This window comes from Pseudophryne corroboree, chromosome 2 (assembly GCF_028390025.1).
Source record: "Pseudophryne corroboree isolate aPseCor3 chromosome 2, aPseCor3.hap2, whole genome shotgun sequence".
NCBI lineage: Eukaryota > Metazoa > Chordata > Amphibia > Anura > Myobatrachidae > Pseudophryne > Pseudophryne corroboree.
The window spans coordinates 618,221,024-618,235,319 of NC_086445.1; the positions used below are offsets into that span (position 1 = coordinate 618,221,024).

A 14,296-nucleotide genomic window follows, 5' to 3' on the forward strand; every position below is an offset into this window, starting at 1 on the left:
GCATAATCTGATTATATTATGTCAGTAAATAATAAATGTGGGTATGTTAGAGATTTTACAGAACATGTTAAATGTCCCTTGGAAATGATATCTCATAAGGAAACGCATTGAATGTCTGTTAATGCTAAATCAGAGGCCCCTTTTGTGGTTGATGATTCTAACATACATACTTTATTTGCAATATCACCTAACACCTAACGATCAGAAAAGTAAAGAAGTTCAGCTGGACAGAAATGCAGTAACTGATTATGTAATGACAAGGTCAAAATAAAAATGAATATATAAAACAAAACATACTTAGTAAACAAAATACATATTTTCTTGATATCCTAAAAAGTCCAGACTGGGTTTACAAGCCAGTGTTATCATGGCAGGAGGACCGCAGAGTAAAATGAGGATGTCATCAGCAGGAGAAGGTAGATGCGCTTGGATCATCTTGGAATCAATATAACCTTGGCTGTATTCCCATTCTAAGCACCAGCACAGAAAGAGAGAAATGTTAGTAATCCAGTAATTATCACACCTTGCCAAGTCATGCTTACCACTTTTTATTCTAACCAAAATTAGCATTCATTGGCTATCGTTTGATTATTACATGTCATGTAAGCTCACTTACTGTCCACGGAACCAAATGATAACATTTACCTTGCAGAGAATTCTACATTATGCCTTGCAGAATAACTAAGGTGGGTTACACACCGTGTTTGCATCAAATAACCCAATTACAATCTTACATATATACACACCATGCAATTACACATGGGTACACACTTAATCAGTGGTGCAAGTAGAAAAAATGTATTATAGGTGCTGCGTGCGCGCGCCAAAATTGGGTGTGGTCAAATGCCACATGGGGTGTGGCCAATGAAAATGGGGGCATGATACACATATGGGGGGCAGATACACATCTGACCCCAATAGTGCCAGATACACATACGCCCCCACAGGGCCAGATACGCCCCCACCGTGCCAGATATGCTCCTACAGTGCCAGATGCACAAATGCCCACACAGTGCCAGATACACATATGCCCCCACAGTGCCAGATATGTCCAAACACTCCAGATATGACCCCACTTTGCCAGATACACATGCCCCTAGAGTGCCAAATATGCCCCTTCAGTGCCAGATATGCCCCCACAGTGCCAGATACCCATACCCCCAGAGTGCCAGATATGCCCCCAGAGTGCCAGATATGACCCCAGTGCCAGATATGCACCCCCAGTGCCAGAAACACATGCCCCCACAGTGCTACATATGCCCCCACAGTGCCAGATACACATATGCCCCCAGAGTGCCAGATATGTCCCCAATTTGCCAGATAGACATGCCCCGAGTGCCAGATATGCCCCCACAGTGCCAGATATGCCCCCACAGTGCCAGATACACATGCCCCTACAATGCTAGATAATGCCTCCACAGTGCCAGATACACATGCCCCCACAGTGCTAGATATGTCCCCACAGTGCCAGATATACATATTCCTCCAGAGTGCCAGATATGCCCCTTCAGTGCCAGATATGCCCCCCCTTTGCCAGATACACATGCCCCCAGAGTCCTAGATATGCCCCCACAGTGACAGATACAGATGCCACCACAGTGCTAGATATGCCCCCACAGTGCCAGAGGGGAGGGGGTGATGAGCATGAAGTGTCCCTGTTAAAGTGGAAAACTCAGTCCCAGGTATAGCAGACTGGATTTGTTCCCTCTATTATTAGAGAATCCTGTAGTGTGGTCCCCCTGTCATAATGTCACTGTCAGTGAAGTGTCAGGATGTACAGATGGAGCCATGCTACCGCCGCGCGTACGGATGGAGACGCTCACAATGGTAACGTCTCTGTGCACTCCCGGCGTAGCTAGGCAGACGGATCGCCTAGTCACGCCGGGAATGCACACCTACGATGGAGCCACCTCAGATGAGCGTGGCTCCATCTGTATATCACAAGTCAGACATCAATAAAATGTAACAAAATTCATTACATTTGTAAACATACTGAAACTGATTAAGGTGTGAGCTAACAGCTGGCTGGCAACTTTTAGCCTGCACATCTACCTTCTGTGTCATCTAGTCCTCCCTGCATATATCCCTGATTGCTCCCTCCATAACTGTCTCTCATTATCCCCTCCATAACACTCTCTCACTGCCAGCTCCTTCCATATAACATTGAGGTCTTCACAACATACATTGGGTGAGATGCATCGATTGGAGAGCGATAAAAGGGAGGGTGATAAACTACCAACCAACCAGCTCCTGTCATTTTTCAAACAGAGCCTGTGACATGGCAAGAGCTGAATGGTTGGTACCCACAGCACTCAGTAACCTCCTCACAGTTCACTCACTGCCCCCCCCCCCCCCCCCCCAGCAATCACTGCCTACTTCATAGTGTGATAACCCTGCAAAAACAGTTGAACCTAATAGCCCCAAACATGGACCCTGTGCTGTTCGGAGGGCAAACAGAGGAACTGCATATGGGACGATTTATAAAATGGGCTGCTTATAAGTAAATATAGGGTTTGGAGCAGCAGCTATAAGGCCAGCGTGTGGTGATCAGAACTGTCACCCGCACGCCGTCCCCATTGTACTGGAGGAAGAAGGGGGCTCGTGAGCTGGCAGTTGGGACCGTTAGGGGAGGAGCACGATCAGCTTAGCCTGAGGAGAGAGAGGACGACACGGGACTACGGAGAAGACCGGACTGCGGTGGGAATCAGCGCCCTTACCGGATTGTGGGCTGTGCCTTAGGACCAGACAGTGTGTGAAGGCAGCTCGGGTGATTCCGGCAGCAGGTGCAGTGATCAGCGGGACCTGACCCTCTGAAGCGCTCCCGACAGCCCATCCCTAAGCTAGCATAGAAGGGGCTGGCCGCAGCTCCGGAGTAGGTGGGGATCGAGGCGGAGTTCGTCCAGAGAGGCAGCAGAGCGGCCACTACAACAAAGAACTTGGCCGGAGGCGGTCTAAGGGCGGAACAAGGGCGGACCAACCCTGCTGAGCATCTGTGAGGGGGAGGCCCCCTCAGCGAAGGGACCCTTCCATTCTTAAAGGCTGCAATCACCTCGCCACAAGGGCTACACCAGCAGCAGGTTAGTAAAAGCTCCACACGCAGCACAGCCTGTCACTATCCTGCCTACACCAAACCATCAGTTTAAGCCAGTGGGCATAGTCCAGCCAGAGAGCGCTGCTTAGAAATTGACTCACAGGTTCCTGCCTGAACTGATCATATAGCGCTCTCGTAGGGACAGCTACAGTTTCTTCTCACGTAATAGAGGCAAAACTAGAGGCCAAGAGTTATTAGAGCTGCATAATACTCCTTCAGTATACACAAATATTTGGAAAGTGGTAGCCCTTCTACGCTCAGCCAGCACAGTGTATAGAGCGAGAGAATAGCTGCACAGCGGTAGGAGGAGGAGTACGAGGGATCAGCTACAAGGTTCGACTTGGCAGGAGCAGCTACAGACTAGGCACAAAGACCAGTTAACAGACTCACCTGCACAGAGTAGTTATCCCTCAGGATCAGCCCTAGGATCAGCACTAACCTGTAGCCAGGACCGCATGCCAGGCGGGAACAATTGAATTTAGTAGTCGGATTTGCCTGACGAGGTTAACCGATAACCCACTGATTAAGCCCCTAGTTGGACAGTGATGTAACCCCTCCACGCTGAGCCCATTACTCACCTTTCGACTCTCAGCATGACAGGTGACTTGTCAAACTTTAAATATTTACCGAGGAACGAGCCAGGAAAAGGTACCCACCGTGCACCAACATTACATTGATCAGCTGAACATTAAGGGGGAACTAGCGTGGTTATACACGGTACCGTGTATGGTTGAGAAACTGTAGTCGTACTGATTGTGTAACAACATGCATAGTATAGAGTTTATTCTCAAATGTGTTATATAGTGATAAGATAGAGGAGTGAAAGTTACACAGTTTAACCAAAAACAGTTAAGTAATTACAGGCTCACGATTTCTGAAGTTCTTCGTTCCAGAATAATAAAAAGTTCATTGTTACACAGTGTGTAGTTAATTGTCCCAGACAACAGTAGTGAATTGGGTATTGTAGAAAAGGGGTCGAACATACTACCTAGGTACCGTACTTGTCTAGGCGGGTACAACACGTGGCGTCACGAACAGGATACAAACAAAAGCTAGGGTTATACCCCATTGGTTAGAGCAAGATGTCTCAAGGGGATGATCAGGCCCAGGCAGGTTTAGGGGAAATGCCCAACAGGGAGGGGTCCGCTATGTCCACATCTGCACCTATTACTATGCCATATTATTTTGGCGCACCGTGGCTTCTCACCTATTCGGGGGATGTTCCCTCCACGAGATCTAAGGAATTTAGGGACTTTAAAGATCAGATTGAAGCCATGTTCCGTTTATACCCACTAAATGAGTCTCAAAAGATAGAGATAATCATCGGGCAGTTGAAAGGTCTGGCCCGGCGAGAAGTAAAGTCGTGGCCCGTCAGTCAGAGGAAAACCGCAAAGGAAATATTGGAGAAACTAGCCAGAATATATGACGCCAAGACTTTGTCGGAGCTGAAGACTCGTTTCTACGCTAGGAAACAGCAGCCCCAAGAAGGATTACGTGAGTTTGCTACTGAATTACAAAAGGCATTACAAGCTGTTATGCTGTGTGAACCCACGGAAATAATGCAAGAGGATGACACCCTCATAAATCAGTTTATAGATGGAATTTATAATGATCACACAAAAGGCCAACTTAAGATGTTACGACGACAAGAAACGGCTTGCAGCTTCCAGGAATTTAAAGAGTTAGCAATAAAAATTCTAGGGGATACTACTTTGCAAGGACCTTCTGCTGTAACCTCAGAGGCGGCGGTACAAAGGAGTCAGTCAACAGTTGCGGAAGATCCACAGAATGTGATGAATGGGCAGATTGACGACCTGACCCAAGGAATGACCGACCTGTGTCGAGAACTCAAAGTCTTGAAGGAAACATCTAATTTACAGGGGCAAGGTTGGCAGGGGGAAAGAAGGCCTTGGTATGGCAATAGAGGAGATATGCTTCAGACTTCCCGCCGTCGACCCACGGATCAATTTGATGAACAAGGCAGGCCAATATGCCGGCGCTGTCAGAGAAGTGGTCATATAGAACGTAATTGTCAACAACCCGAGCCTTTAAACACAGAGATCCCGAGGTCAGGGACCACCCCTCGGGAGAGCTCTCATCAATAGGTCCCTCGCCTCGAGAATGGTGGCTTCAATATGTGGGCCAATGCCCCTCTATTGAGATCGAGATCAACGGGGTCACCATGCCCGCTCTATTAGATACAGGATCCCAAGTTACGACAGTACAATGGGCGGAATTTGCGCGACACTGGACAGAGGAAGAAATGAGTTCACCACCACCAGCCTTTTTGAATTTACTAGCAAGCAATGGTCAGGGCATAGAGTGTAGAGGCTACTGGGAAGCTGAGATAAAGATAGGCCAAGCCCAGTTGTCCAAACAAGGTTGCCTCATCACCAATCTCAAAGACAGAGGTTTGCCACCTGTAATAGTCGGAATGAATGTCCTAAGAAGTTGTCCCGAGGAGCTAATCACAGTGCTAAAACAGGAATTACGCACCAGCACCTGTTCTGAGAGGCGAGCGTTGCAACAGACCATCAGCCATCTTCGAAGTCAACAACGCTTTACCAGCAACAGTGGGGAAGTAGGAACTGCTAGGATAGCGGAACAACGAACCATTACGTTACCCCCGAATTCCGAAAACGTAGTCTGGTGTAAAACTAGAATAGGACCCCGTGGGCAAAACTATGAAGCCATCGTTGAAAGGACTGACGAGTGCCAGACGGGTGCCTTTGCTGTAGCCAGGACTCTAGCCCTAGTAACCCAAGGGAGAGTGCCAGTTCGAATCCTGAACCCTCACAATAATCCAATTAGGTTATACAGATATCAACCAATCGCCAAGGTCTTCCAGGTCACTTTCCAAGGAAGGTATGGCGGCTCAACAGGTATTTAATGGCAGAAGAATCTCCCAGGGGATGCACGGAAACCCCCTGGTGGAATGAAATAAACATTGGGGATGATAGTACCCCGAAGGAGGATGTAGAAGGGGCCCTCCAAATAGTTCAAAGGAATGAAAAGACATTCAGTAAGACTCCGTCCGATTTTGGATATGCCAAATGAATTCACCATCATATACCCACTGGGGCTGCTAGCCCTATCCGGGAACGTCATCGCCCTATCCCACCAGCATTGTACCAGCCAGTAAAGAAGATGCTGGAGGAAATGAGAGCATCAGGAGTAGTGAGAGATAGCCACAGTCCATAGGCGGCTCCACTTGTTCTGGTCAAGAAGAAGGACGGGAGCTTACGCTTTTGCGTCGATTATCAAAAATTGAATGCGGTTACACACAGGGATGCCTACCCATTGCTCCGGATAGAAGAGTCATTGGCTGCTTTGAGATCCGCAGCATATTTCTCCACATTGGATCTAACCAGCGGTTATTGGCAAATTCCCGTGGCCCCAGTGGACAGAAAAAAACCGCTTTTACCACCCCAATGGGGTTATTTGAATTCGATAGGATGCCGTTTTGGTTGTGCGCAATGCACCCGCTACTTTCCAACGTGTGATGGAACATTGCTTGGGGCACCGCAATTTTGATATGCTCCTCCTTTATTTAGAGGACATTATCGTGTTCTCCAAGAACTATCAAGAACATCTGCACCACCTGGAGGAAGTTTTTGCTCGGCTTGCTGACTACGGATTCAAGCTAAAGCCGTCCAAGTGTCACCTACTTAAGTCGAGTGTGCAATATCTGGGCCATATTGTCGGTTCCAAGGGGGTGGAGCCTGATCCCGAAAAGGTGAGAGCAGTCAGAGACTGGCCTACTCCGGTAACCGTCCGGGATGTGAGACGCTTCCTTGGATTTGTGGGCTATTACAGGCGGTTTATAGTCAGTTTCGCAAAGATTGCAGCCCCACTGCATGAACTGTTACGAGGTGGGCCAGAGCATGAGCCACGGGAAAATGTTGCTGTCCACTGGACCACACGTCAGGACGAGGCATTTAAGAAATTGAAAGAGCTGCTGATAAGAGCCCCGTTGTTGGCTTATCCTAATTATGAGCTCTCCTTTAAGGTGTATACAGATGCCAGTAACTAGGGTTTAGGAGCTGTACTAGCCCAGGATCAAGAAGGGAAGGAACGGGTAATTGCTTACGCGAGTAGGGGCCTGCGAAAGACTGAAAGAAATGACGATAACTATAGCACCTTTAAATTAGAGTTGCTTGCGTTGATTTGGGCTGTTATGGAAAAATGTAAAGATTATTTGGCTGCCACACCTTGCGTTATATATACAGATAACAATCCGCTAGCCCACCTGCAGACCGCCCGGTTGGGGGCATTGGAGCAAAGATGGATGTCTCGGCTAGCGAACTTCCAGTATCGCATCAAGTTCAGTAGAGGATGATCTAACGGTAATGCCAATGCTCTCTCTCGTCTGCCTGGGAGAATGGAAGAGGAGCAAGAAGACCATTGGGAAGAGGTAGAAATTCCTACATTTGTTCCATAGACAAACAGGCAAGGGGCTGTTCTAATTAACAACACAGACGTCGTCGTCATCTCTGAAGGTATTGATGACATCTCGACCAAGCAAGGCATAGACTGGAAACAGATTCAGCATGAGAGCCCAACACTCCAGAAGCTCAATCAGATTGTTTCTGCTGGAGAGTTTCTAAGTAAATCCGAATGGCAAGAAGCGGACACTGAACTGGTGCAGTTACTCAGGCACCGAGACCGGATTAGTTTCACGCAAGGGATCATGGTTCGCATCAGCATAGACTCAAGTACCCACTACGCCGTCAGTAAAATGATAGTGCCACGTCAGAAGAAAAACCTAATTCTTCAGGTATATCACAACCGATCGGGGCACTTTGGAGTGAAAAAGACGGAAACGGCTATCCGGAAAAGATTCATTTGGGTTGGCTTGTGAGCTGACGTTGAAGAATGGGTGGAAGAGTGCCCTTGGTGCACAGTAAAGAGGAACGTCCAACCGGGACAGAAAGCGCCACTGCACCCCATCCAAAGCCAACGCCCGCTGGACATTGTGGCTCTAGATCATGTCAAATTAGGAAATAGCCATGCTGGATATCAATACGCATTGATGATCATCGACCACTATTCCAAATTTGCAGTAGCCGTGCCAGTCCGAGATATAACCGCTAAAACCACTGCTGAGGCATTCCTGAAAAATTTTGTTCGACCTTATGGATATCCGGAGCAGCTATTAACCGATCAAGGCCCAGCTTTTGAGTCCCTGTTATTTGCTGAGTTGTGTCAAACATACGGGTGTAAAAAGCTCCGGACAACCCCGTATCACCCCCAGGGTAATGGTTTATGTGAAAGAGCAAATCAAAGCCTGATAGAAATGCTTCGCTCTATCCCGATGCCACAACGGTTGAATTGGCCTCGGTTATTACCAGAACTCACCTACCTTTATAACAATATGGAGCAGGGGTCCACCGGATATACCCCATACTATCTCTTGTTCGGAAGACTAGGCAAACTTCCTGTGGATTTGGAACTAAACACAATTCCGCACGATACCATAATTCCACGGACTAACTGGGTCGTGGAACATCGACGCAGAATTGAGGAGGCTAGTAAAGTGGTAGAACAAAGAATGGAGGGGGTGCATCAGAGGCAAAAGAGTTACTACAATAAAGATGCTTATGCGGAACCCTTGGAAATTGGGGATCGGGTCTGGAAAAAGAATAATCAGCGTAATAACAAACTAGACCAAAAATGGGAACTTGTGCACTATATAGTGACTCACCTGCCAACTCCAGACACGGTCGTCTATGGGATAACGAAAGAATGAGAGACGGGTGTCGCTCCGATAATGGTGCACCAGAACCAGATCAAAATATGTGTATCCCGAATGGAACAAGAGACTGCTCCAAATGAAGTCACCCCTATTGCAGAAAATTGGGAGGGATCTACTAATTATCCTTTACTTGACCCAGTTGATCTTCTGCTATTTATGGGGGGGCCCATCACATTTAACTTATGGGTGGGAGGGGCTCATCAAGCTCAGTATCCACCCCTACCAGGGAACGAAATAGAGTCTAAGGAAATGGGTGACCAGACTGTTGAAACCAGTCCGGGGACTGGGATAAGAAGGTCCGTTAGAAGTACCAGGGGAATCAAACCCATTCGATTTAGACAATTATAGAGTGTTTGTAAAAATACACAATACCGTATGTTGTAAGTAATTACATGTTAGAAGTATAAGAAAGAGAAAAGAAGGTAGTTGCTATGACGATGTTTATTTATATAAGATATATGCTACTGTTAGCCATGTTATATTTGGCCTTGCCTGAGGACATGCAATACTTCAACGAGGAGGAATGTGATAACCCTGCAAAAACAGTTGAACCTAATAGCCCCAAACATGGACCCCGTGCTGTTCGGAGGGGCAAACAGAGGAACTGCATATGGGACGATTCATAAAATGGGTTGCTTATAAGTGAATATGGGGTTTGGAGCAGCAGCTATAAGGCCAGCGTGTGGTGATCAGAACTGTCACCCGCACGCCGTCCCCGTTGTACTGGAGGAAGAAGGGGGCTCATGAGCTGGCATTTGGGACCGTTAGGGGAGGAGCACGATCAGCTTAGCCTGAGGAGAGAAAGGACGACACGGGACTACGGAGAAAACCGGACTGCGGTGGGAATCAGCGCCCTTACCGGATTGTGGGCTGTGCCTTAGGACCAGACAGTGTATGAAGGCAGCTCAGGTGATTCCGGCAGCAGGTGCAGTGATCAGCGGGACTTGACCCTCTGAAGCGCTCCCGACAGCCCGTCCCTAAGCCAGCATGGAAGGGGCCGGCCGCAGCTCCGGAGTAGGTGGGGATCGAGGCGAAGTTCGTCCAGAGAGGCAGCAGAGCGGCCACTACAACAAAGAACTTTGCCGGAGGCGGTCTAAGGGCGGAACAAGGGCGGACCAACCCTGCTGAGCATCCGTGAGGGGGAGGCCCCCTCAGTGAAGGGACCCTTCCAATCTTAAAGGCTGCAATCACCTCGCCACAAGGGCTACACCAGCAGCAGGTTAGTTAAAGCTCCACACGCAGCACAGCCTGTCACTATCCTGCCTACACCAAACCATCAGTTTAAGCCAGTGGGCATAGTCCAGCCAGAGAGCGCTGCTTAGAAATTGACTCACAGGTTCCTGTCTGAACTGATCATATAGCGCTCTCGTAGGGACAGCTACAGTTTCTTCTTACGTAAGAGAGGCAAAACTAGAGGCCAAGAGGTATTAGAGCTGCATAATACTCCTTCAGTATACACAAATATTTGGAAAGTGGTAGCCCTTCTACGCACAGCCAGCACAGTGTATAGAGCGAGAGAATAGCTGCACAGCGGTAGGAGGAGGAGTACGAGGGATCAGCTACAAGGTTCGACTTGGCAGGAGCAGCTACAGACTAGGCACAATGACCAGTTAACAGACTCACCTGTGCAGAGTAGTTATCCCTCAGGATCAGCCCAAGGATCAGCACTAACCTGTAGCCAGGACCGCATGCCAGGCGGGAACAATTGAATTTGGTAGTCGGATTTGCCTGACGAGGTTAACTGATAACCCACTGATTAAGCCCCTAGTTGGACAGTGATGTAACCCAGTGATGTAACCCCTCCATGCTGAGCCCATTACTCACCTTTCGACTTTCAGCATGACAGGTGACTTGTCACACTTTAAATATTTACAGAGGAACGAGCCAGGAAAAGGTACCCACCGTGCACCAACATTACATTGATCAGCTGAACATTAAGGGGGAACTAGCGGGGTTATACACGGTACCGTATAGGGTTTAGAAACTGTAGTCGTACTGATTGTATAATAACATGCATAGTGGGGGTGATTCCGATTTGTTTGCTCGCAAGCTGCTTTTAGCAGCATTGCACACGCTAAGCCGCCGCCTACTGGGAGTGAATATTAGCTTATCAAAATTGCGAACGAAAGGTTCTCAAAATTGCGAATAGAAATTTCTTTGCAGTTTCTGAGTAGCTCGAGACTTACTCTTCCAGTGCGATCAGTTCAGTGCTTGTCGTTCCTGGTTTGACATCACAAACACACCCAGCGTTCGCCCAGACACTCCTCCGTTTCTCCAGCCACTCCCGCGTTTTTCCCAGAAACGGTAGCATTTTTTCACACACTCCCATAAAACGGCCAGTTTCCGCCCAGAAACACCCACTTCCTGTCAATCACATTACGATCACCAGAACGAAGAAAAAACCTCGTAATGCCGTGAGTAAAATACCAATCTTCATAGCAAATTTACTTGGCGCAGTCGCAGTGCGAACATTGCGCATGCGCAATAAGCGGAAAATCGCTGCGATGCGAAAAAAATGACTGAGCGAACAACTCGGAATGACCACCAGTTTACAGTTTATTCTCAAATGTGTTATATAGTGATAAGATAGAGGAGTGAAAGTTACACAGTTTAACCAAAAACAGTTAAGTAATTACAGGCCCACGATTTCTGAAGTTCTTCGTTCCAGAATAATAAAAAGTTCATTGTTACACAGTGTGTAGTTAATTGTCCCAGACAACAGTAGTGAATTGGGTATTGTAGAAAAGGGTTCGAACATACTACCTAGGTACCGTACCTGTCTAGGCGGGTACAACAATAGCACTCACTGAGCCCCTCACAGCACTCACTGCATTTTTCACTGACCCTCTCCCTGAGGGGAAGATGTACTAAGCCTTGAAAAGTGATGAAGTGGAGAGCGATAAAGTATCAGCTCCTAACTGCCATGTCACAGGCTATGACGGGAGCTTATTGGCTTGTAGTTAATCACTCTCCACTTTATCACTTTTTAAAGCTTAGTACATCTGTCCCTAAATGACCCCCTCACAGTGCACACGACCTACCACAGCACACACTGACTCCCACACTGCCCCACTAACAGCACTTACTGTTCGCACTCACAGTCCTTTTCACTGACCCTTTTTTTAAATGACCCCCTCACAGCTCAGTCACTCCTTACCAAAGCACACACCGACCCCCTCACTTCACCATTAACAGCACCTACTCTCCACCTCAGCACTCATTAGCCCCCTCACAGCACTGACCTCCTCACAGCTCACTCACTGCCCCCCCAACAGCACTCACTTTCCACCTCAGAGCACTCACTGAACCCTCACAGCACTCACTGCCATTTTCACTGACCCTCTCCCTAAATAATCCCCTCACAGTTCTCTCACTGCCTACCACAGTGCACACTGACCCCCTCACTGCCCCACTAACAGCACTTACTGTTCACCTCAGCCCTCACTGATCCCCTCACAGCACTACACTCTCTCTGAAACCCTCACAGCACTTCCTGCCACCTTCAATGGACACCTCACAGCACCCCCCTACAAAGTTTATCTCACAGATCTGCCCTCTCTTTCACTGTCCACCTCACATCACTCCCTGGCCCCTTCAGTAACCACCTGACCCACCCCTTTGACAGGCCCTTTAATGTCCATCTGATAGCACTCCCACTGGCCCCTTCACTGCACATCTCTCTGCACCTCCATCCGTACTGTCCATGTCAAAGCGTCCCCCCCTTAAATGCAGTCTTCGCCATTTAATAACCACATGTAGGATGATGGAAGAGCTAATGGATAACTATGGGGGTCATTCCGGGTTGTTCGCACGCTAGCTGCTTTTAGCAGCATTGCACACGCTAGGCCGCCGCCCTCTGGGAGTGTATTTTAGCATAGCAGAATAGCGAACGAAAGATTAGCAGAATTGCGAATAGAAAATTCTTAGCAGTTTCTGAGTAGCTCGAGACTTACTCCTACACTGCGATCAGCTCAGCCCATTTCGTTTCTGGTTTGACGTCACAAACACGCCCTGCGTTCGGCCAGCCACTCCCCCGTTTCTCCAGACACTCCCACGTTTTTCACTGACACGCCTGCGTTTTTTAGCCAACGCCGGGAAAGCGCTGAGTTACCACCCAGAAACGCCCCTTTCCTGTCAATTATTTACCGAACACCAGTGCGACTGAAAAGCGCCGCAGACGCTACAGCAAAACAGCTAAGTTTTTAGTGAAATAACTAAGCGCATGCGCTCTGCGTACCATGCGCAGTAAGCGACTAATCGCAGTATAGCGAAAATCGGCAACGAGCGAACAACTCGGAATGACCCCCTATGTGTAAATGATTGTGTATTTTAGTTATTTAAGTAGCCATACCTAAGTGTATTGTGCAAACAACAAGAGAAACATTGAAACCCCCCCCACAAAGGTATGCTTATAGCTCCATTTGGTGATGTAACAGAAGTCTCACAGTCAGTGATATGAAGGAATATGCAGGTACTGCAGCTGTCCTTACTTTTCCATGGGATCCAGATAATGATGCGTGCTCCTCCAAATTCACCTGCTGATATGCCGGTCCTGAGGCACTTCAGACAGCACATCTCCTCCCCTTCACTGTCCATCTTATAGCACACCTCCCCTTCACTGTCCACCTCACTGCACACCTCCTCCCCTTCACTGTCCACCTTATAGCACACCTCCCCTTCACTGTCCACTTCACAGCACACTTCCTCCCCTTCACTGTCTACCTCACAGCACACTTCCTTGTCTTCACTGTCTACCTTACAGCACACCACCTCCCCTTCACTGTCCACCTCACAGCACACCTCCCCTTCACTGTCCACCTCACAGCACACCTCCTCCCCTTCACTGTCTACCTCACAACACACCTCCTCCCCTTCACTGTCTACCTCACAGCACACCTCCTCCCCTTCACTGTCTACCTTACAGCACACCTCCTCGCCTTCACTGTCTACCTTACAGAACACCTCTTCCCCTTCACTGTCCACCTTACAGCACACCTCCCCTTCACTGTCCACCTCACAGCACACCTCCTACCCTTCACTGTCTACCTCATAGCACACCTCCTCGCCTTCACTGTCTACCTTACAGCACACCTCCTCCCTTTCACTGTCTACCTTATAGCACACCTCCTCCCCTTCACTGTCCACCTTACAGCACACCTCCCCTTCACTGTCCATCTCACAGCACACCTCCTACCCTTCACTGTCTACCTTACAGCAAAACTCCTCCCCTTCACTGTCCACATTACAGCACACCTCCCCTTCACTGTCCACCTCACAGCACACCTCCTCCCCTTCACTGTCTACCTCACAGCACACCTCCTCGTCTTCACTGTCTACCTTACAGCACACCTCCTCCTCTTCACTGTCCACCTCACAGCACACCTCCTCGTCTTCACTGTCTACCTTACAGCACACCTCCTCCCCTTCACAGTCTACCTTACAGCACACCT

At 48.5% G+C, this 14,296-nt stretch overlaps 1 protein-coding gene across 1 annotated transcript in view; it reads right to left on the reverse strand.

The window, feature by feature from the left end:
- Positions 1-207: 207 nt before the first annotated feature.
- The window catches only part of LOC135004227 (NADH-cytochrome b5 reductase 1), a 169,106-nt gene continuing 155,017 nt past the window's right edge, over positions 208-14,296 (reverse strand). Inside the window, exon 8 of the mRNA XM_063951794.1 lies at positions 208-470. Coding sequence (XP_063807864.1) covers positions 298-470 — 173 coding nt within the window. The 3' untranslated portion in view covers positions 208-297. The remainder of the gene's footprint in view (positions 471-14,296) is intronic.